The sequence below is a fragment of the Chiloscyllium plagiosum genome, unplaced genomic scaffold (assembly GCF_037043375.1).
Source record: "Chiloscyllium plagiosum isolate Xiang-an unplaced genomic scaffold, Cpla_swu_hap1 HiC_scaffold_47, whole genome shotgun sequence".
NCBI lineage: Eukaryota > Metazoa > Chordata > Chondrichthyes > Orectolobiformes > Hemiscylliidae > Chiloscyllium > Chiloscyllium plagiosum.
Window position 1 is genome coordinate 3,211,206 of NW_028270185.1, and position 21,748 is coordinate 3,232,953.

At 52.7% G+C, this 21,748-nt stretch overlaps 1 protein-coding gene across 1 annotated transcript; it reads left to right on the forward strand.

Moving 5' to 3' along the window:
* Positions 1-13,922: 13,922 nt before the first annotated feature.
* Positions 13,923-20,412, forward strand: LOC148135979 (homeobox protein six1a-like). The gene is made up of 3 exons (XM_087984087.1): positions 13,923-14,343; positions 18,946-19,109; positions 19,383-20,412. Exons 1-3 carry the CDS (start codon positions 13,945-13,947, stop codon positions 19,645-19,647), a joined length of 828 nt encoding a protein of 275 aa, XP_087840213.1. The 5' UTR covers positions 13,923-13,944; the 3' UTR covers positions 19,648-20,412.
* The last annotated feature ends 1,336 nt before the right edge of the window (positions 20,413-21,748 follow it).

Sequence of the window (21,748 nt, forward strand, 5' to 3'; positions counted from 1 at the left end):
AGCATTGCATGCTGCTAGTGGCCTGAGTTATGATGGAATCTGGGAACGTTATAAATGGGTTATGTTGATGCAGTGATGACCGTGTCTATTAATGGAACACCTGACTCACTAACAGTCTGATCTAACACGTCATGGGGGGTCTACTTTGAGTCCAAACGCTGTGATTTCAAATCTTGCTGCAGGGATATCAGGATGACTGCCCCAGGATTAGGTCCTGGAAGACCATCAGAGATAGGAACAGGAGGAGGCAATTCAGCCCCTCATGGCTGCTCCACCATCCAATAGGATCATGGCTGAAGTTCAAAAAAGATTTACCAGGATGTTGCCAGGGTTGGAGGGTTTGAGCTACAGGGAGAGGCTGAACAGGCTGGGGCTGTTTTCCCTGGAGCGTCGGAGGCAGAGGGGTGACTTCATAGAGGTTTATAAAATTATAAGGGGCATGGATAGGTTAAATAGATAGGATCTTTTCCCTGGGGTGGGGGTGTCTAGAACTAGAGGGCATAGGTTTAGGATGAGAGGGGAAAGATATAAAAGGGACCTAAGTGGCAACATTTTCACACAGAGGGTGGTACGTGTATGGAATGAGCTGCCAGAGGATATGGTGGAGGCTGGTACAATTACAACATTTAAGAGGCATTTGGATGGGTATATGAATAGGAAGGGTTTGGAGGGATATGGGCCGGGTGCTGGCAGGTAGGACTTATTGGGCTGGGATATCTCGTTGGCATGGACACGTTGGGCTGATGGGTCTGATTCCGTGCTATACATCTCTATCACTCTGTGGCTGATCCAACATTCATCGCGTCCATTTTCTTGTCCTTTCCCAATAACCCTCGATTCCCCGATTAATCAAGAATCTGTCTTATTCTTAAATATACACACCGGGCTCTGCCCCACAGCTCTCTGGGACAAGGAGTTCCAAAGACTCAAAACTCTCTGAGGGAAGAAATCCCTCCCTATCTCAGTCTGAAGCTGGAGCCCCTTTATTCTGAGACTGTGCCCTCTGGCCCACGACCCTCCCGCGAGGGAGAAGCTCCCTACTCTCCTGTAAAAGATCCCATAGCCACTGTTTTACAGCAGAGTAGGGAGTATCTGACTCTCCTTCTGGTCTCAGGTTAATCACACACCTGATTACGCTGAGAAACAGGTTATCCAGCTGTGATCACATCACTGCTTGTGGGATCTTGCAGTGCACAATTTGGATGCCTGTATCCAAATTTCCTGTATCACATCAGTGAATGCACTGCCTGTCTGCAAAACAGCTAGGGACATCCTCATGTTATAGAGTCATCGAGATGTACAGCACGGAAACAGACCCTTCGGCCCAACTCATCCATGCCGACCAGATATCCCAAATTAATCTAGTCCCATTTCCCAGCACTGGGCCCATATCCCTCCAAACCCTTCCTATTCATTTACCCATCCAAATGCCTTTTAAATATTGCAATTGTACCAGCCTCCACCACTTCCTCTGGCAGCTCATTCCATACACGTACCACCCTCTGTGTGAAAAGGTTGCCCTTAGGTCTCTTTTATATCTTTCCCCTCTCACCCTAAACCTATGCCCTCTAGTTCTGGACTCCCCAACCCCAGGGAAGACTTTGTCTATTTATCCTATCCATGCCCCTCATGATTTTATAAACCTCCATAAGGTCACCCCTCAGCCTCCGACGCTCCAGGGAGAACAGCCCCAGCCTGTTCAGCCTCTCCCTGTAGCTCAGATCCTCCAACCCTGGCAACATCCTTGTAAATCTTTTCTGAACCCTTTCAAGTTTCACAATATCCTTCTGATAGGAAGGAGACCAGAATTGCACACAATATTCCAACAGTGGCCTAACCAATGTCCTGTACAGCCGCAACATGACCTCCCAACCCCTGTACTCAATACTCTGACCAATAAAGGAAAGCATACCAAACACCTTCACTATCCTATCTACCTGCGACTCTACTTTCAAGGAGCTATGAACCTGCACTCCAAGGTCTCTTTGTTCAGCAACACTCCCTAGGGCCTGACCATTAAGTGTATAAGTTCTGTCCAGATTTGCTTTCCCAAAATGCTGCACCTCGCATTTATCTGAATTAAACTCCATCTGCCACTTCTCAGCCCATTGGCCCATCTGGTCCAGGTCCTGTTGTAATCTGAGGTAACCCTCTTCGCTATCCACTACACCTCCAATTTTGGTGTCATCTGCAAACTTACTAACTGTACCTCTTATGCTCACATCCAAATCATTATACGAATGAAGAAAAGTAAGGGTTAAAACATGTTGTGTATCTCAAGATGGAAGAGAAGTCTTTCTTTTCTTTAGCACTCGGTGTGAACTGATTTTGTTTTGTTCTGGTTTCTTTTGGAGTCAAGTCATTGACCAATTTCCTCCAGCTCTGTTTCTCCAACGCGTGGATTGTGAGGTGTGACTGCCACCTGCTGGAAAGCCCTGTGTGCCTCGGGTGACATTGCAACTGGAGCTGATCCCCAGCGTGACAACATGAAGCTGAGCTGCTTGGGATCAGCGCCTCTCCGACCTCCTCCTGTGTGACGTTAGAATGAAAATCCCTCTTCCCAAGTGGCTGCAGGCATGGCCCCTCACCACCAGGAGGCACTTGTGTTCCAGGGAGGGGTCACTCCCTGAGAGTCACCTTTCAAAGGGCTGATGAAAATAGGAAGGTTTTGTAAAACGACGCCAGACAGTAGCTGGAATATTGCAAACAGCTCAGGAAAAATAGGGAAGGGAAGTGTCACTCAGCTGATCCCCGGGATAGAGGGGACTGTCTCACGAGGAGAGTTTGAGTACATTGAGCCTGTATTCTTTGGGATTTAGAAGAATGAGAGACGACCTTATGGAAATGTGCAAGAATCTCAGGAGATATTCCCGGGATGTAGTCATCACTCACTTTCCTCAGTATTTATTACCCAGATGGCTGGGTAACTGGACAAATGGCCCAATGTGGCCAGATTTCACAATTCAATCTAGTCCCATTTGCCTGAGTTTGATCCATATCCCTCCATACACCTGTCCAAATGTTTAGATAGAAAGAATCCCTACAGTGTGGAAACAGGCCCTTCAGCCCAACAAGTCCATACTGACCCTCCGAAGACTATCCCACCCAGACCAATTCCCCTACATTCCCCCCTGACAAAAGCACCTAATCTGCACATCCCAGAACACTACAGGGCAGTTTAGCATGGCCAATCCACCCTGACCTGCACATCTTTGGACTGTGGGAGGAAACTGGAGCACCCGGAGGAAACCCACACAGACTCGGGGAGAATGTGCAAACTCCACACAGACAGCCACCCGAGACTGGAATCGAACCTGGGTCCCTGGCGCTGGGAGGCTGCAGCACTAACCACTGAGCCACCGTGCTGACCTGTGATGAAATTGTACCAGCCTTCATCATTATCTCTGACAGTGCATTACAGACACTCAGCATCCTCCGTGTGCAAATGTTGCCCCTATTGTAACTCGCTCCTCTCACCTCGAGTTTTAAGACTCCCCTACCCTGGGGAAAACTGTTGGCAACCCCATTGCTGTGGTTCTGGAGTCACATGTAGGCCAGACCAGGTAAGGATGAAGGGCATTAGTGACCCAGGTGGGATTTTCCCAACAATCAACAATGGGTTCCTGGGCACCATTAGACTCTTAAGTAAGCTCGCAGAGATGGTGAAACACTGTGGGAGATCTGAATCTGTTTTATGATGGTTTCAATTCTCCTCCCGCTAATCCCACCTCCTCCCCCATCCTGTGCCTTCATTCCAAGACATCCTGCATTTTCTATTACTCCTCCCACACCATTAACCCCCTCCCACACCATTAACGCCCCTCCCACACCATTAACCCCCCACACCATTAACCCCCCTCCCACACAATTAACCTCCCCACACCATTAACCCCCCTCCCACACCATTAACCTCCCCACACCATTAACCCTCCTCCCCACACCATTAACCCCCCCACACCATTAACCCCCCCTCCCACACCATTAACGCCCATCCCACACCATTAACCTCCCCACACCATTAACCCCCCCTTCCCACACCATTAACCCCCCCACACCATTAACCCCCCCTTCCTACACCATTAACCCCCCCCACACCATTAACCCCCCCACACTATTAAACCCCCTTCCCACACCATTAACCTCCCCACACCATTAATCCCCCCTTCCCACACCATTAATCCCCCCTTCCCACACCATTAACCCCCCACACCATTAACCCCACTCCCACACCATTAACCTCCCCACACCATTAACCCCCTTCCCACACCATTAACTCCCCCTTCCCACACCATTAACCTCCCCACACCATTAACCCCCTTCCCACACCATTAACTCCCCCTTCCCACACCATTAACCTCTCCACACCATTAACCTCCCCTTCCCACACCATTAACCTCCCCACACCATTAAACCCCATACCACACCATTAACCCCCCCTCCCACACCATTATCCCCCCTCACACCATTAACTCCCCTCCCACACCATTAATCCCCCTCACACCATTAACCTCCCCACACCATTAAACCCCCCTCTCACACCATTAACCCCCCTCCCACACCATTAACCCTCCTTTCCTACACCATTAACCCCCCCCTCCCCACACCATTAACCCCCCGTTCCTACACCATTAACCCCCCTTTCCTACACCATTAACCCCCCTTTCCTACACCATTAGCCCCCCTCCCACACCATTAACCTCCCCTTCCCACACCATTAACTTCCCCACACCATTAACCTCCCCTTCCCACACCATTAACCTCCCCACACCATTAAACCCCCTCTCACACCATTAACCCCCCTCCCCACACCATTAACCCCCCTTTCCACACCATTAACCCCCTTCCCACACCATTAACCCCCCTCCCCACACCATTAACCCCCCTTCCCACACCATTAATCACCCCACACCATTAAACCCCCTCTCACACCATTAACCCCCCTCCCCACACCATTAACCCCCCCCCACACCATTAACCCCCCTCCCACACCATTAACCTCCCCACACCATTAAACCCCCTCTCACACCATTAACCCCCCTCCCCACACCATTAACCCCCCCCACACCATTAACCCCCTCCCACACCATTAACCTCCCCTTCCCACACCATTAATTTCCCCACACCATTAACCTCCCCTTCCCACATCATTAACCTTCCCACACCATTAAACCCCATCCCACACCATTAACCCCCCTCCCACACCATTAACCTCCCCACAGCATTAAACCCCCTCTCACACCATTAACCCCCCTCCCCACACCATTAACCCCCTCCCACACCATTAACCCCCCTCCCCACACCATTAACCCCCCTCCCACACCATTAACCTCCCCACAGCATTAAACCCCCTCTCACACCATTAACCCCCCTCCCCACACCATTAACCCCCCTCCCCACACCATTAACCCCCCTCCCCACACCATTAACCCCTCTCACACCATTAACACTCCCTACTTCCTTGCAGTCCTGCGTTCCCCCTCCCATACCCCCCCATTCTAGTATTGTCACCCGTGTTGTCTGTCATGTCCAATGCTCCCCCCACCCCCCAACAGCCTGTCCCCACCTCCAATCCCATGTCACCCCGCCCCCTCCCAATCCCTTGAGCTGGAGATAACTCTGTTGTTCTGCACTGACTCCCCCTCACCCTCCCTCTCCTGCCCAATGTAGCCAATCAGTGCAGCGACCCTCCAAACACCAACTAACGCTGCTCTCCTCAGATATGGTTCGAGCCAATCAACCTGCACGGGCTGGAATCCCAGGTAGGCAAGCGGGAGGCTGGAAGAGTACAACAAGCATCTGGAGGTGGAGGCTGTAGACAAGTTCTGACAAAGGGTTACACGCGAAACATTGACTTCTCCATCTCCTGATGCTGCTTGGCCTGTCGTATTCTTCCAGCCTCCTGCCTGTCTACCTTAGATATGGGGCTCAAAGCTGCTCACAATATTATAAATGCGGTCTGAAAGCAGCCTCAGAGTTAAAAATCACACAAAACCGTGTTATAGTCCAACAGGTTTATTTGGAACCACTAACGTTCGGAGCGCTGCTCCTTCATCGGGTGGTTGTGGAGTATAAGATCGTAAGGCACAGAATTTATAGCAAAAGCGCTCTGAAAGCTAGCGCTTCCAATTAAACCTGTTGGACTATAACCTGGTGTTGTGTGATTTTTAACTTTGTCCACCCCAGTCCAACACCGGCATCTCCACATCGTTATCCAGCCTCAGCAGTTCATCTCTGCTCTTGTACCTAGCCCTCTTGAAATGAATGCGAACGTTGCATTTTCCTTCCTAACTGCCAACTGAACCTGCATGTTAAACTTAAGAGAATCCTGAGCTAGGACTCCCAAGTCCCGTTGTGCTTCAGATTTCCAAAGCCTTTCCCTGTTGGGAAAACAGTCTACTTCCCTATTCTTCCTTCCAAGGTGCAGAAACTCACACTTTCTCACATAGTATTTCATCTGCAACATCTTTGCCCACTCTCTCAGTCAGTCCAAGTCCTCCTGCAGCCTCCCCACTCCCTCATCACCTACCTGTCCCTCCACCTATCTTTGTACCTTCTGCAAACTGAGCATCAATGCCCTCAGTTCCTTCACCCAGATTGTTCATGTATGGAGTAGGTTACACTGAGGTTGTCAGAGAGCACATGGACTCAAATATCTGCAAATCCTACTCGACACACGCTCCGAATCCTTGCTCAACATTCCTGAGAAATATGTGAATATCCTCCTCATTGTTTTCCTTCCAATGGGAAGTGGGTGTAGCTGGTGGTTAGGCTGCTCACCCTTAATTGTCCCTTCAGCTGAGCGGGCTTGCTCGGTTATTTCACAGTTAACCCCATCGCTGTGGGTCTGGAGTCACATGTGGGTCAGACCGGGTCAGGATGGCAGGTTTCCCTCCCTAAAGGGCATCAGTGAACCAGAAGGTTTCTCCAGCAATCAACAATGGGTTCATGGTCACTGTCACTGAGACCGTCTTTCAATTCTATATCGATTAGTCGCGTGTGTGTGTGTATCTGTGTGTGTGTGTGTGTGTGTGTCTGTATGTGTGTGTGTGTGTCTGTGTGTCGTGTGTGTGTCTGTGTGTGTGTGTCGTGTGTGTGTCTGTGTGTCGTGTGTGTGTCTGTGTGTGTGTGTCGTGTGTGTGTCTGTGTGTGTGTCTGTGTGTGTGTGTCTGTGTGTGTGTCTGTGTGTGTCTGCATGTGTGTCTGTGTGTCGTGTGTGTGTGTCTGTGTGTGTGTGCTTGTGTGTGTGTGTGTGTGTCTGTGTGTGTGTGCTTGTGTGTGTGTGTCTGTATGTGTGTCTGTGTGTGTGTGTCTGTGTGTGTGTCTGTGTGTGTGCTTGTGTGTGTGTGTCTGTGTGTGTCTGTATGTGTGTGTGTGTCGTGTGTGTGTGTCTGTATGTGTGTCTGTGTGTGTGTCTGTGTGTGTGTGTCTGTGTGTGTCTGTATATGTGTGTGTGTCGTGTGTGTGTCTGTATGTGTGTCTGTGTGTCTGTGTGTGTCTGTATGTGTGTCTGTGTGTGTGTGCTTGTGTGTGTGTCTGTGTATGTGTATGTGTCTGTTTGTGTGTGTGTGTCTATCTGTGACTGTGCCTGTGTGTATGTGTGTCTGTATATGTGTGTGTGTGTCTGTGTGTCGTGTGTGTGTCTGTATGTGTGTCTGTGTGTCGTGTGTGTGTGTGTTTGTGATTGTGTGTGTGTCTGTGTGTGTGTCTGTGTGTGTGTGCTTGTGTGTGTGTCTGTGTATGTGTGTCTGTTTGTGTGTGTGTGTCTATCTGTGACTGTGCCTGTGTGTGTGTGTGTGTCTATCTGTGACTGTGCCTGTGTGTGTGTGTGTGTGTCTGTGTGTCGTGTGTGTGTCTGTATGTGTGTCTGTGTGTCGTGTGTGTGTGTGTTTGCGATTGTGTGTGTGTCTGTGTGTGTGTCTGTATGTGTGTCTGTGTGTGTGTGCTTGTGTGTGAGTCTGTGTATGTGTGTGTCTGTTTGTGTGTGTGTGTCTATCTGTGACTGTGCCTGTGTGTAATGTGTGTGTCTGTATATGTGAGTGTGTTTGTGTGTGTGAATGTGTGTGTGCATGTGTGAGAGTATGTGTGAGTTTGTGTGAGTGGGTGAGTGTATGTATGTGAATAAGTCTGTGAGTGAGTGTGTGTGTGAATGTGTGTAAGTGTGTGTGAGTGTCTACCTGTGACTGTGCCTGTGTGTGTGTGTGCATTTGTGTGTGTGAATGTGTGTGAGCATATGTGAGAGTCTGCGTGAGTGTGTATGTGTGAGTATGTGTGAGTGGGTGAGTGTGTGTGTGTGTGTGTATGTGAGTGAGTCTGTGTCTGTGTGTGTGTGTGTGAGTGTGTGAGTGTGAGTGTGTGTGTATGTGAGTGAGTCTGTGTCTGTGTGTGTGAGTGTGAGTGAGAGTGACTGTGTGTGTTTAAGTGCGTGTATGTGAGTGAGGTCTGTGTGTGAGTGTGAGTGTATTTGTCTCTGGGACAGAGCAGCGTGCTTTGACCCTTGGTGTGGGGTCACTGTGTGTCCCTGGTCTCAGACTGCAATAACCCAGAGAAAGGAGAGGGACAGAGAGCAGCCCAGAATGTGCTGGGATCTGGGACGAAGGGAAATCTCTCCAGCCCCTCGACAACAGGCCAGTCCTGATAGAGCGGTGAAGTTGTGAGCTGGAACACTTACTCTGAATGGACCAGCCCTGACACTGGTTAAAGCTCGTGGTAAATCGGCCACACATTGGGAGCGATGGGCAGCTGACAGACCTGGGACTTGCTGTTTCTTGGGAAAACAATGAATTCTTTGTCAGCACATCGGGGTACTGAAAGGGGAGCAGCCTGAACAGTTAACCAGGATTGGATTTCAGGCTGTTTTTATCTGGGGTGGGGGGGGGGGGGTGGAAGGAGTGGTATTTGGGACAAATGTTGTAAGGATTCCAGATGGGAGTGGGGAGGTGAGGGGAAGGGGGGGGGGGGGGGGGAGGGGTGCAGGGATGAATTTCAAAAAGGAAATATGATCTAAAAAGCTTCTGGCTTTTATCACTGGGTAACCAAAGACCAGCTCAGAGAGAGAGAGAGCAGATGCACAGAGTTCCAGTTACAGTGAGATGGTTTTAACTCTTAACAGTGCCTGACAGAGAGAAAGAGAGAGAGGGAGATCCTTCAAACCCAAGTACAAATCCATTAGATACTTAAACTCCAGCTAAGCCAAGTCAAAACAGTCACAGCACAGAAACAGACCCTCGTCCATGCTGACCAGATATCCTAAATTAATCTAGTCCCATTTCCCAGCACCCGGCCCACATCCCTCTGAACCCTTCCTATTCATATACCCATCCAGATGCTTATTAAATGCTGTAATTGTAGCAGCCTCCAGCACAGGAGCCCCACAGTCAAAAAGTCAGGGGTCCCAGATGTTTGGTTTGATAAAAGTCCCACTTTCTCAGAGAGAGAGAGGTGACTGGTGGAGGTTTAACCTGGGGGTCATCGTGCCTCAGGTGAGGGGAGAGGTTGGGAAGGAGAATCCTTCAGGGTAAACTCAGCTGGTGATGGGATTCAAACCCACGCTGTTGGAGATGCTCCACATTGCAGACCAACCAACTGAGCGATTCAACTGCCAAAAGCCTCCTGGCCTCAGGCTGGGTGCCAGTGTGGTGTGGGTTAGAGGACCGTTGTTCTGAACTTTTATTTTGGTGAAGCTGAACGTTGTAATTGCTCTATTTTTCTAAATACTGAAGAATCTGGTATGTTTGTACTGAGATGTTGCAGTAAGTGGTGATGTGTAAACGTTTCACTGCACACGTGAGTACATGTGACAATAAAGCTCACTCTAAATCAAAGTGTGGATTAATACTAAACATGGAATCACACAGGGAGGCCATTTAGCCCATCGTTCCTGACTGGTATAATCTCATTTTGCCCTGTCCCTTCCCTGCAGCTCTGACACTTGTCCTTTACAAGCGCTCGTTCAAGTTTTCTTTACAAAATTCTGAGTAACTCCGACCACCCACAGACAGTGTGACCCAGAGCAGACCAACTCAGTGTGTACATAAAGACGTCTCCTTCCTCACCACCTCCCCACTCTGGTTCGGTCGCTTCGATCCACGTCCCTCTGGTCACTGACCCTCCTGCCACTCTCTGGACACTAACCCCATCGGAATCCCTCTCAGTTTAAAACTCCTCCATTAAATCTCCCTCTGAATTTCTCAGATCGAGGGAGAACCATCCTCGTTTCTCCAGTCTCTCCACATTACTGAATAAACAACATTTTAGCAAAAAGAAATTCAATGTCTTTACTTGCAGGAACTAATCATATTGAACAACTAACCCACCCTGGGATGTGCCCCGTGCCGAGATTGTGTGAGTGATCCAACTCACACCTACACGCTCAGTGTGACAGTCTCACTTTGCCCTCCCAGGGTTAACTCCCCAGGCAATGTGCTCAGTATTTGCCCCAGCTATGGTCATTGGAGAACAGGAACAGTCACTGCATGATTGAGTTTTAATTTACCAGACTACCCATCAGCCATTTTAACCACCACCGACACTCAGTAGCAGCAGTGTGGACCATCTACAAGATGCACTGCAGAAACTCACCAAGATCCTCAGACAGCACCTTCCAAACCCATGACCACTTCCATCTAGAAGGACAAGGGCAACAGATACATGGGAACACCACCCCCTGCAAGTTTCCCTCAACTCACCATCCTGACTTGGAAATATATCGGTGTTCCTTCCTGGATCAGATTCCTGGAATTCCCTCCCTCAGGGTATTGTGGGTCAACCCACAGCACATGGACTGCAGCAGTTCAAGAAGGCAGCTCACCCCCACCTTCTCAAGGGGGCAACTAGGGACGGGTAACAAATGCTGAGCCCAGTCAGTGACCCCCACATCCTGGGAACGAGCGAAGAATGACTTGGAAACATAATTCCGAGGACTGGAGATATTTTGGGAAAAGGAAGAATGGACGCGAGCTGGAGAATGAGATTTAAACAGACACATCCAATCGAAAGACTACCTCAAATCTCAGCAGAACCATGAGGCCATTCGGCCCCTCATGTCTAATTCAATGGAATAAGTTCATGACTGATTGGGTTTGTCCTCAACTCCACCTTCCTGGCTGCCTTGGGACCTGCAATCATTACGGATCCTCTGGGAGATGGAACTCCTTGCCCATTTAACACCCCCTTGCCTTGACACTCTGCCTTTTGTTCTATAATCCCCCTGCCCCCTGGGACGGGGTGAGGTGGGATGGGGGGGAATGTCCTCCCAGCATTTCCCCTGTCTTTGAGAATGTTACATTCCAATCAGACCCTCTCCCTTTCTTCAAGCCCCATGAGGACAGGCCCAAACCTGTTCTCATTGATGGGCTGATTGGCCTTCCTTTATCGATAAATTCTAGTTCCCAAAGCTGAGGCTGCCACAAACATGGTCATCGCTCTCCTTTTCATGTTTGCAGAGAGCACTGTGTATTAGCTGCAGCGCCTGATCTTCATCTCTCTCTCTCTCTCTCTCCGTCTCTGTCTCTCTCTCCCTTCAGTCTCCCTCTCTTTCTGTCTCTCTCTCCGTTATCTCTCCACTGTCTCTCCAGTCTCTCTGTCTCGCTCCCCCCCCCCCCTCACTCCCCCGTCTCTCTCTGTGATGTGCAGCCTGATTGTAAGATGGGAATTACACCGTGAGTGTGTGTGTGTTGGGGGGGGGGGGGGGGGGGGTGGCAGTGTGTGTGTGCGCACGTATTTGTGTGTGTGTGTGCGGTGTGTGTCTGTGTGTGAGTGTGTGTGCGTGTACATTTGTGTGTGTGTGCGCGTGTGTGTGTGAGGTGTGTGCGTGTGCGTGTGAGGTGTCTGCGTGTGCGCACTCGTGTTTGTGCATGGGTGTGATTGTGTGTGTGCGCGCGCACATGTCTGTATGTGTGTGTGTGTGTGGGTGCGCATGTCTATGTGTGTGTATTCACGCGCACACATATCTGTGTGTGTGTGTCTGTGTGTGCGTGTGTGTGCGCATGTCTGTTTGGTGTGAGTGTGTGGGGGGGATGGGTGCACAGGAGGGGGGCAGCTCAGGATTCTGCTCCTTATTCCTGGGTCTCCCTGCTGACCCAGGCACCTCACTGAAGGAAAGAATTCCCAACAATCCCTGTCACACCTTCATCATCGTAAACCCCTCGAATCTTCTGCACATCGGGCAAAACAAGTTTAATTCCTTCAAACTTATCCTACATTTGAGGAAGAGTTGGTCCTAACCTAACTCCAGTGTCATGTGTAGGCCCAAGCTCTGGTTGCTATAGCGATGCCTTCCTTGTGAACTGGTTAATTGTCTTGTACAAAGGTAATTTCATCCGAATAACCATAGAGTACTCTTTGGAAATTTGAGGAGGCTGTTTGCATTCTCTAATCTCAATGTGAAAGACCGTTGTAGCCAACCAGATATACCCCGATACCTCCAGGATATTAACCTATTCATTTCGGAGCACTGGTGTAACAAGAACGTGCATTGATATGGCACCTTCAACAAAGTGAAGCACCCCACGGTCTCTCACTTCGTGGCGCCTCATGAAATAAAATTGCAATCGAGTCACAGAGAGGGATATGAGGGAGAGCCGGACAAAGGGTTCATTCAGAGAGGTGGTCTTTTACTGAGGGCAGAGTGCGAGAGAGAGAGAGAGAGAGAGAGAGGGGTCCTTGAGGGATGGGGTTGCAGAGTTCTGAGCACAGGGAGCTGACAGCACGGCTGGCCAATGATCGAGCAACTCAAATTTGGGAGCTCAAGGTGTCGGGATCTCAAGTTGGTAGATGATAGGTAACTGCAAAGGTCACAGGCGACACATAAATGTAAAGGTGATAGACTATGCCTGAATATAAGAGGATGGATAATTGCAAAGGTGATGGGTGATATATAAGTGCAAAGACCACCAGTGATACAAGGTGCTAGGTGATAACTGAATGCAGGTTGTTGTAGAATCTGAGTCCAGCCTCCAGCCCTTAAGCTGTGGGGAACAGCAGCTTGTGCTCAGGCAGGTCCTGGCCTGAAGGATGGAGATCGAGTTTCTGTTGGTGATATGATCTCTCGCGGTGAATTATTGAGAGGAAGAGAGAGAGAAAAATACTTTATCCTCTGCCCCTCCCCGAGGGCTCCTTCAGAAAAGCAGCCAACCCGATGCAGTGAAGGCGTGATGTTGTAGTGTGGCTCAGGGATCTTGAGGTCAGTGTCTCCTGTTTGCCAGCGCTGGAGAGAGCTGTGCACTGCCAGCAATCCTCTTGCCCAGGAGCACAGATCAGAGCGAGGGCAGCAGGAGAGTGATTGGGGTGGGAGGGGTGCAGGGTAAAGGATTTGCAGAGGGGACAGTGTTTGGGGAGGGACGGGGGGGTGGTTGAGGAGGGGTGTAGGAAAGTCGGGGTGTGGGGGAGAGTTGGGGGAGCAGAATGAGGGAGGGAGGAGGAGAGTGAGGGAGGTGGTAGCAGAGTGAGGGAGGGGGAGAGTTGGGAAGGGGAGAGTGAGGGAGGGGGAGAGTTGGGGAGGAGGAGAGTGAGGGAGGGGGAGAGTTGGGGAGGAGAGTGAGCGAAGGGGAGAGTTGGGGAGGGGAGAGTGAGGGAGGGGGAGAGTTAGGCAGGGGGAGAGTAAGGGAGGGGAGAGTGAGGGAGGGGGAGAGTGAGGGAGGGGGAGAGTGAGGGGGAGAGAGTTAGGGAAGTGGGAGGGGAGTTGGGGAGGGGGAGAGTGAGGGAGGGGAGAGTGAGGGGGGGGAGAGTTGGGGAAGTGGGAAGGGAGTGAGGGAGGGGGAGAGTTGGGGAGGGCGGGAGTTGGGGAGGGGGAGAGTGAAGGAGGGGGAAGGGGAGAGGGAGAGGGGAGGGGAGTGAGGGAGGGGGAGAGTTGGTGAGGTGGGAGGGGAGTGAGGGAGGGGGAGAGTTGGGGAGGTGGGAGGGGAGTGAGGGAGGGGGAGAGTTGGGGAGATCTCTGTGCCCCGGGTCATGGCGACGCGGAGCCCCCTCGGGTTCACTGAGGAGCAGGTTGTGTGTGTGTGTGAGGTGCTCCAACAGGGGGGCTGCATTGAGAGGCTGAGTCATTTCCTGTGGTCACTGCCCCCCACCTCTGGCCACCTCGAGCAGAATGAGAGTGTGCTCATCGCCAAGGCCATAGTGGCCTTCCATCAGGGGAACTACAGAGAGCTCTACCAGATCCTGGAGAGCTCCCAGTTCCCAGCGCAGAGCCACGTCAAACTGCAGCAACTCTGGCTCAGCGCACACTACAGTGAGGCCGAGAAACGGAGGGGCAGACCCCTGGGGGCTGTGGGCAAATACAGGGTCCGCAGGAAATTCCCCCTCCCCCGCACCATCTGGGACGGAGAAGAGACCAGCTACTGTTTCAAGGTGAGTTTCCCTGAGCTATGGGATCTTCCTGTGCAACTTTCTCTGTTTTTTTTGTTGTTTCATTATGAAATGCTGCATTTTCCCGGGGTGGGCGGGATTGGGGATAGAGGTGTGGGGGAGATTGGGGGTAGAGGTGTGGGGGGATTGGGGGTAGAGTTGTGGGGGGGATTGGGGGTAGAGGTGTGGGGGGATTGGGGGTAGAGGTGTGGGGGGGATTGGGGGTAGAGGTGTGGGGGGATTGGGGGTAGAGGTGTGGGGGGATTGGGGGTAGAGGTGTGGGGGGGGGATTGGGGGTAGAGGTGTGGGGGAGATTGGGGGTAGAGGTGTGGGGGGGATTGGGGGTAGAGGTGTGGGGGGATTGGGGGTAGAGTTGTGGGGCAGATTGGGGGTAGAGGTGTGGGTGGATTGGGGGTAGAGTTGTGGGGCAGATTGGGGGTAGAGGTGTGGGGGGGATTGGGGGTAGAGGTGTGGGGGAGATTGGGGGGTTGAGGTGTGGGGGGGGGATTGGGGTAGAGGTGTGGGGGAGATTGGGGGTAGAGGTGTGGGGGGATTGGGGGTAGAGGTGTGGGGGAGATTGGGGATAGAGGTGTGGGGGAGATTGGGGGTAGAGGTGTGGGGGGATTGGGGATAGAGGTGTGGGGGGATTGGGGGTAGAGGTGTGGGGGGATTGCGGATAGAGGTGTGGGGGAGATTGGGGGTAGAGGTGTGGAGGAGATTGGGGGACAGGTGTGGGGGAGATTGGGGGTAGAGGTGTGGGGGGATTGGGGGTAGAGGTGTGGGGGGGATTGGGGGTAGAGGTGTGGGGGGATTGGGGATAGAGGTGTGGGTGAGATTGGGGGTAGAGGTGTGGGGAGATTGGGGGTAGAGATGTGGGGGGATTGGGGGTAGAGAGGTGGGGGAGATTGGGGATAGAGTTGTGGGGGGATTGGGGGTAGAGGTATGGGGGGATTGGGAGTAGAGATGTGGGAGGATTGGGGTAAAGGGATGGTGTGTGATTGGGGATAATGGGGTAGGGATTAGGTGGTAATGGGGTGGGGGTATTGGGGATAGAGGTGTGTGGGGATTGGGGAGAGGTGTGGGGGAGATTGGGGGTAGAGGTATGGGGGGGATTGGGGATAGGGGCGTGTGGGAGATTGGGGGTAGAGGTGTGGGGGGATTGGAGGCAGAGGTGTGGGGGGGATTGGGGTAGAGGTGAGGGGGAGATTGGGGGTAGAGGTATGGGGGATTGGGGATAGAGGTGAGGGGGAGATTGGGGTAGAGGTGTGGGGGAGATTGGGGGTAGAGGTGTGGGGGGATTGGGGGCAGAGGTGTGGGGGGGATTGGGGTAGAGGTGAGGGGGAGATTGGGGTAGAGGTATGGGGGATTGGGGATAGAGGTGAGGGGGAGATTGGGGTAGAGGTGTGGGGGATTGGGGTAGAGGTGAGGGGGAGATTGGGGTAGAGGTATGGGGGATTGGGGATAGAGGTAAGGGAGAGATTGGGGTAGAGGTGAGGGGGAGATTGGGGTAGAGGTGTGGGGGAGATTGGGGGTAAATGGATGGTGGGGATAATGGGGTGGGGCTGGGATTAGGTGGTAATGGGGTGGGGGTTGATACACTGAGAATGCTGTAACCCCATGAACTGACCACATTTTGGGCACACATTCCCCAATCGTCACCCCCCCCAGGCCCAAAATTTCCATCTGATTTGCACTTGGTGAAAAATCAGGATCTCGGGACCGGGAGAAACTCCAAAATGGGGAATTCCCCCCAAACCCCTCTGCCCCCCCCCCCTTCCCCCCCCCCCCCCCAACACCTCTCACCCAACACCACCCCCCAACACCTCTCACCCAACACCTCCCCCCCAACACCAACCCCCTCCCAACATCACCACCCCAACACCACCTCCCCAAATACCACACCCCCAAACCTCCCCGCTCAACACCACCCCCCCAAACAGCCCCCCAACACCTCCCAAACCCCCCAACATCACCCCCAACACCACCTCAACACCACACCCCCAACACCACCCCCCAAGCACCCCCCAATACCACCCTCCAACACCACCCCCCAAACCTCCCCCCTCAACACCACCCCCCAAACAGCCCCCCCACACTCCCCAAACCCTCCTAACATCACCCCCCAACACCACCCCCAAACACCATCCCCCAACACCATTCCCCCAATACCACGCACCAAACACCACCCTCCAACATCCCCCCAACACCACACCCCCAATATCACCCCCCAACACCACTCCCAATACCATACCCCAACACCTCTCCCCAAAACCAACCCCACAAATACCACACCCCCAACACCACCCCCAAACACCTCTCCCCAACACTAACCCCAACACCATCCCCCAACACCACCCCCCCAACACCACCTCCCCAAATACCACCCCCAACACCTCTCCTCAACACTACCCCCCAAATACTACCCCAACACCCCCAACACCACCCCCAAACACCACCCCCCAACACCACCCCCCCAACACCACCTCCCCAAATACCACCCCCAACACCTCTCCTCAACACTACCCCCCAAAACTACCCCAACACCCCCAACACCACCCCCAACACCACCCCCCAACACCACCACCCCAATACCACACCCAACACCACCCCCAACACCCCCCCAACACCACCACCCCAATACCACACCCAACACCACCCCCAACACCCCCCCAACACCACCCCTCCAACACCACTTCCCCAACACCACCCCCAACACCACTCCCCCAATACCACCCACAACACCACCCCTCAACACCACCCCGCAACACCACTCCCCCAATACCAAACCCCAACACCAACCCCCCAACACCACCCCTCCAACACCACTCCCCTAACAACACTCCCTAACACCACTCCCCCAATACCACCCCCCAACACCACTCCCCCAACACCAACCCCCCAACACCACCACCCCAACACCACTCCCCCAACACCACCCCCAACACCAACCCCCCAACACCGCCTCCCCAACATCACCCCCCCAACAACAACCCCCCAACACCACTCCCCTAACACCACCCCCCAACACCACCCCCAACACCACCCCCCAACACCACTTCCCCCAACACCACCCCCAACACCACCCCCCAACACCACTCCCCCAACACCACCCCCCAACACCACCCCAACACCACCCCCCAACACCACTCCCCCAACACCACCCCCCAACACCACCCCCAACACCACCCCCCAACACCACCCCCAACACCACCCCAACACCACTCCCCCAACACCACTTCCCCAACACCACCCCCAACACCACCCCCAACACCACCCCCAACACCACCCCAACACCACTCCCCCAACACCACTTCCCCAACACCACCCCCAACACCACCCCCAACACCACCCCAACACCACTCCCCCAACACCACTTCCCCAACACCACCCCCAACACCACCCCCAACACCACCACCCCCAACACCACCCCCCCAACACCACCCCCAACACCACCCCCAACACCACCCCCCAACACCACCCCCCAACACCACTCCCCCAACACCACCCCCAACACCACTTCCCCAACACCACCCCCAACACCACCCCCCCAACACCACCCCCAACACCACCCCCAACACCACCCCCAACACCACTTCCCCAACACCACTTCCCCAACACCACCCCCAACACCACCCCCAACACCACCCCCCCAACACCACCCCCAACACCACCCCCCAACACCACCCCCCAACACCACCCCCCAACACCACCCCCAACACCACCCCCAACACCACCCCCAACACCACCCCCAACACCACTTCCCCAACACCACCCCCAACACCACCCCCAACACCACCCCCAACACCACCACCCCAACACCACTCCCCCCAACACCACCCCCAACACCACCCCCAACACCACCCCCCAACACCACCCCCCAACACCACTCCCCCCAACACCACCCCCAACACCACCCCCAACACCACCCCCAACACCAACCCCAACACCACCCCCAACACCACCCCCCAACACCACTTCCCCAACACCACCCCCAACACCACTCCCCCAACACCACCCCCCAACACCACTCCCCCCAATACCACCCCCAACACCACTTCCCCAACACCACCCCCCAACACCACCCCCCCAACACCACCCCCCCAACACCACCCCCAACACCACCCCCAACACCACTTCCCCAACACCACCCCCAACACCACTCCCCCCAACACCACCCCCAACACCACCCCCCAACACCACCCCCCCAACACCACCCCCCAACACCACCCCGCAACACCACCCCTCAACACCACCACAGAAACTGAGCAGATTCTGGTGGGAGGTTCAGCTCCTAGTGAGGGGTTAACCCCCAGAACACAAAGGGAGCTTTGACCTGGGAGGGGGTCAACCAAACCCAGACCTGCTACAGGGGGAGGGGGAAGGGAAGGGTCACTGTTTGGGGGCATTAGTGTTTGCTGATGGGGTTTGGGGGTTGGTTCCTGATTTTGGGAATTGTAGCCACAATTAACCAGGAGCTGAATCCCGCTTAAACCTGGAACATTATCCGAGGAGATTGTGGCGTCTACTGAACGTTAGTCTCGAGATCAAACCTCCAGTTCCACTGCCGTTTCCTGACTTCGCTCTCCAACCTTTCTGTTCCCCCAGGAGAAATCCCGGGGTATTTTACGGGAATGGTACCTACACAATCCGTACCCCTCCCCCCGGGACAAGAGGGAATTAGCCGGAGCCACTGGACTGACCGCGACCCAGGTCAGCAACTGGTTCAAGAACAGAAGGCAGAGGGACAGAGTGGCCGACTCCAAAGACAGGTAAATGCAGAGTGCGGAGGGAGGTGGGAGGTTGGGAATAATGTGGGAACAGGAATGGCTGGGAACTGGGAGCGATCTGAGGATTGGGGGGACCTGGAATAGGCATGTGACAGGAGAAGGATTGGGTAGCACTAGGAACTATCTCAGTCTGCTTGACAATACATCACAGGATGTTAGTGAGAAACAGTAGAAGTGATACGGGTCTGATTGACATCACTTGTTGATGCTTTGGTGAAGATTTTGAGTTAACAATTCTTTGTTCTTTGCCTTCAGGGGAAACGATGAGAACTCCAATCCCCTATACAAACAGCCCCTCCCGGGAACCAAGCTCCTGCTCAGCAGCTCTGACTCCGAGGAATTCTCTCTTGGGCCTGAGACTCTGGGAGCTCTCCACACGGGAGGCTTGCCCTTAAACCCCATTGTCCCAATGGGCAGCCCCCCAGACCTTCAGCACCCAGACCTGCTACACCCCTCCTGCCTGATTGATGATACCATCCTCAGACCTCTGACAGCCAGCCTGGTGGATCTGGGGTCCTGAGTAATGGGGAATGATTCCGAGCTGGGTTGTGGTTGGGCGATGGGGTGGGGGTAGAGTGGGATAAGATCCAAAAACTGGGAGTCAGGCATTCAGCACAAGAAACACCCAGCGAAGTCTCAGAATGTTAGCACTTCCACGGTTACAAAACGAACACATTGGTAGGAAATACGGGAACAAAGTGAGTTTAAGCCTTGGAGAAAAACTACTGGAACGAGTTAGAGGTCTCTCTCGCTAAAGGGGAGGCGATGGCCTAGCGACATTATCGCGGGACTGTTAATCCGGAGACCCAGATAATGCTCTGGGGACCCAGGTTCAAATCCTGCCCTGGCAAATGGTGGAATTTGAGCTCAATAACAATCTGGAATTGTGTCTAATTACGACCATGAATCCATTGTCAGAAAAACCCATCTGGGTCACTGACGTCCAATAGGGAGGGAATCTGCCATCCTTACCTGGTCTGGCCTACATGTGACTCCAGACCCACAGCAACGTGGTCAACTCTTAACTGCCCTCTGGGTAATTCAGGACGGGGCAATAATTGCTGAGCCAGCCAGTGATGCCCTCATCGCGTGAGTGAATAAAGAGGGTGAAGCCACTCAATCAATACAGACACAAGCTGCTGAAGGAGCTCCACGACAATGAAAATTCACAATAATGCGGCTCAAGGATGGATCTGGAACTGTCCCTTCTCTCGATTCCTGCTGAGAATGTTGTGCAAGTTTCTAATACAAATGTACGTTTTCTAATAAAGTTACAGAAACAGTGGGGGAGTGGCCGAGTGTTTGACTAATGGGAAATGGGCTGTGGGATGGTCAAGTGGGGAGGAGGGGAGAATTTTGGAGTGGGGGGATTGGGGAGGTTGAAATTTGGAGGAAATTGGAGAAACAAAAGGGCATTTGGGGAAATATCATACACGTCAGATGGAAATTCAATATCCAACTCACTCTCAGTAATCTTTAATATCCCGCTCTCCCTGTAATCTTTAATATCCTGCTCTCCCACTCTCTCCCTGTAATCTTTAATATCCCGCTCTCCCTGTAATCTTTAATATCCCGCTCTCCCACTCTCTCCCTGTAATCTTTAATATCCCGCTCTCCCTGTAATCTTTAATATCCTGCTCTCCCACTCTCTCCCTGTAATCTTTAATATCCTGCTCTCCCACTCTCTCCCTGTAATCTTTAATATCCCGCTCCCCCACTCTCTCCCTGTAATCTTTAATATCCCGCTCTCCCTGTAATCTTTAATATCCCGCTCTCCCACTCATCTTTAATATCCCGCTCTCCCACTCTCTCCCTGTAATCTTTAATATCCCGCTCTCCCTGTAATCTTTAATATCCCGCTCTCCCACTCTCTCCCTGTAATCTTTAATATCCCGCTCTCCCTGTAATCTTTAATATCCTGCTCTCCCACTCTCTCCCTGTAATCTTTAATATCCCGCTCTCCCACTCTCTCCCTGTAATCTTTAATATCCCGCTCTCCCTGTAATCTTTAATATCCTGCTCTCCCACTCTCTCCCTGTAATCTTTAATATCCCGCTCTCCCTGTAATCTTTAATATCCCGCTCTCCCACTCTCTCCCTGTAATCTTTAATATCCCGCTCTCCCACTCTCTCCCTGTAATCTTTAATATCCTGCTCTCCCACTCTCTCCCTGTAACCTTTAATATCCTGCTCTCCCACTCTCTCCCTGAAATCTTTAATATCCTGCTCTCCCAGTCTCTCCCTGTAATCTTTAATATCCCGCTCTCCCTGTAATCTTTAATATCCCGCTCTCCCACTCTCTCCCTGTAATCTTTAATATCCCGCTCTCCCACTCTCTCCCTGTAATCTTTAATATCCTGCTCTCCCACTCTCTCCCTGTAACCTTTAATATCCTGCTCTCCCACTCTCTCCCTGAAATCTTTAATATCCTGCTCTCCCAGTCTCTCCCTGTAATCTTTAATATCCCGCTCTCCCTGTAATCTTTAATATCCTGCTCTCCCACATTCTCCCTGTAATCTTTAATATCCCGCTCTCCCAGTCTCTCCCTGTAATTTTTAATATCCCGCTCTCCCAGTCACTCCCAGTAAACATTCCTATCCCGCTCTCCCAGTAACTCCCTGT

Bases quoted from the DNA above. Each gene is read 5' to 3' on its own strand.
- LOC148135979 (XM_087984087.1), top strand. From the start codon at position 13,945: ATGGCGACGCGGAGCCCCCTCGGGTTCACTGAGGAGCAGGTTGTGTGT. The intron at 14,344-18,945 runs GTGAGTTTCCCT...CTGTTCCCCCAG, and splicing joins AGACCAGCTACTGTTTCAAG to GAGAAATCCCGGGGTATTTT. The intron at 19,110-19,382 runs GTAAATGCAGAG...CTTTGCCTTCAG, and splicing joins GTGGCCGACTCCAAAGACAG to GGGAAACGATGAGAACTCCA.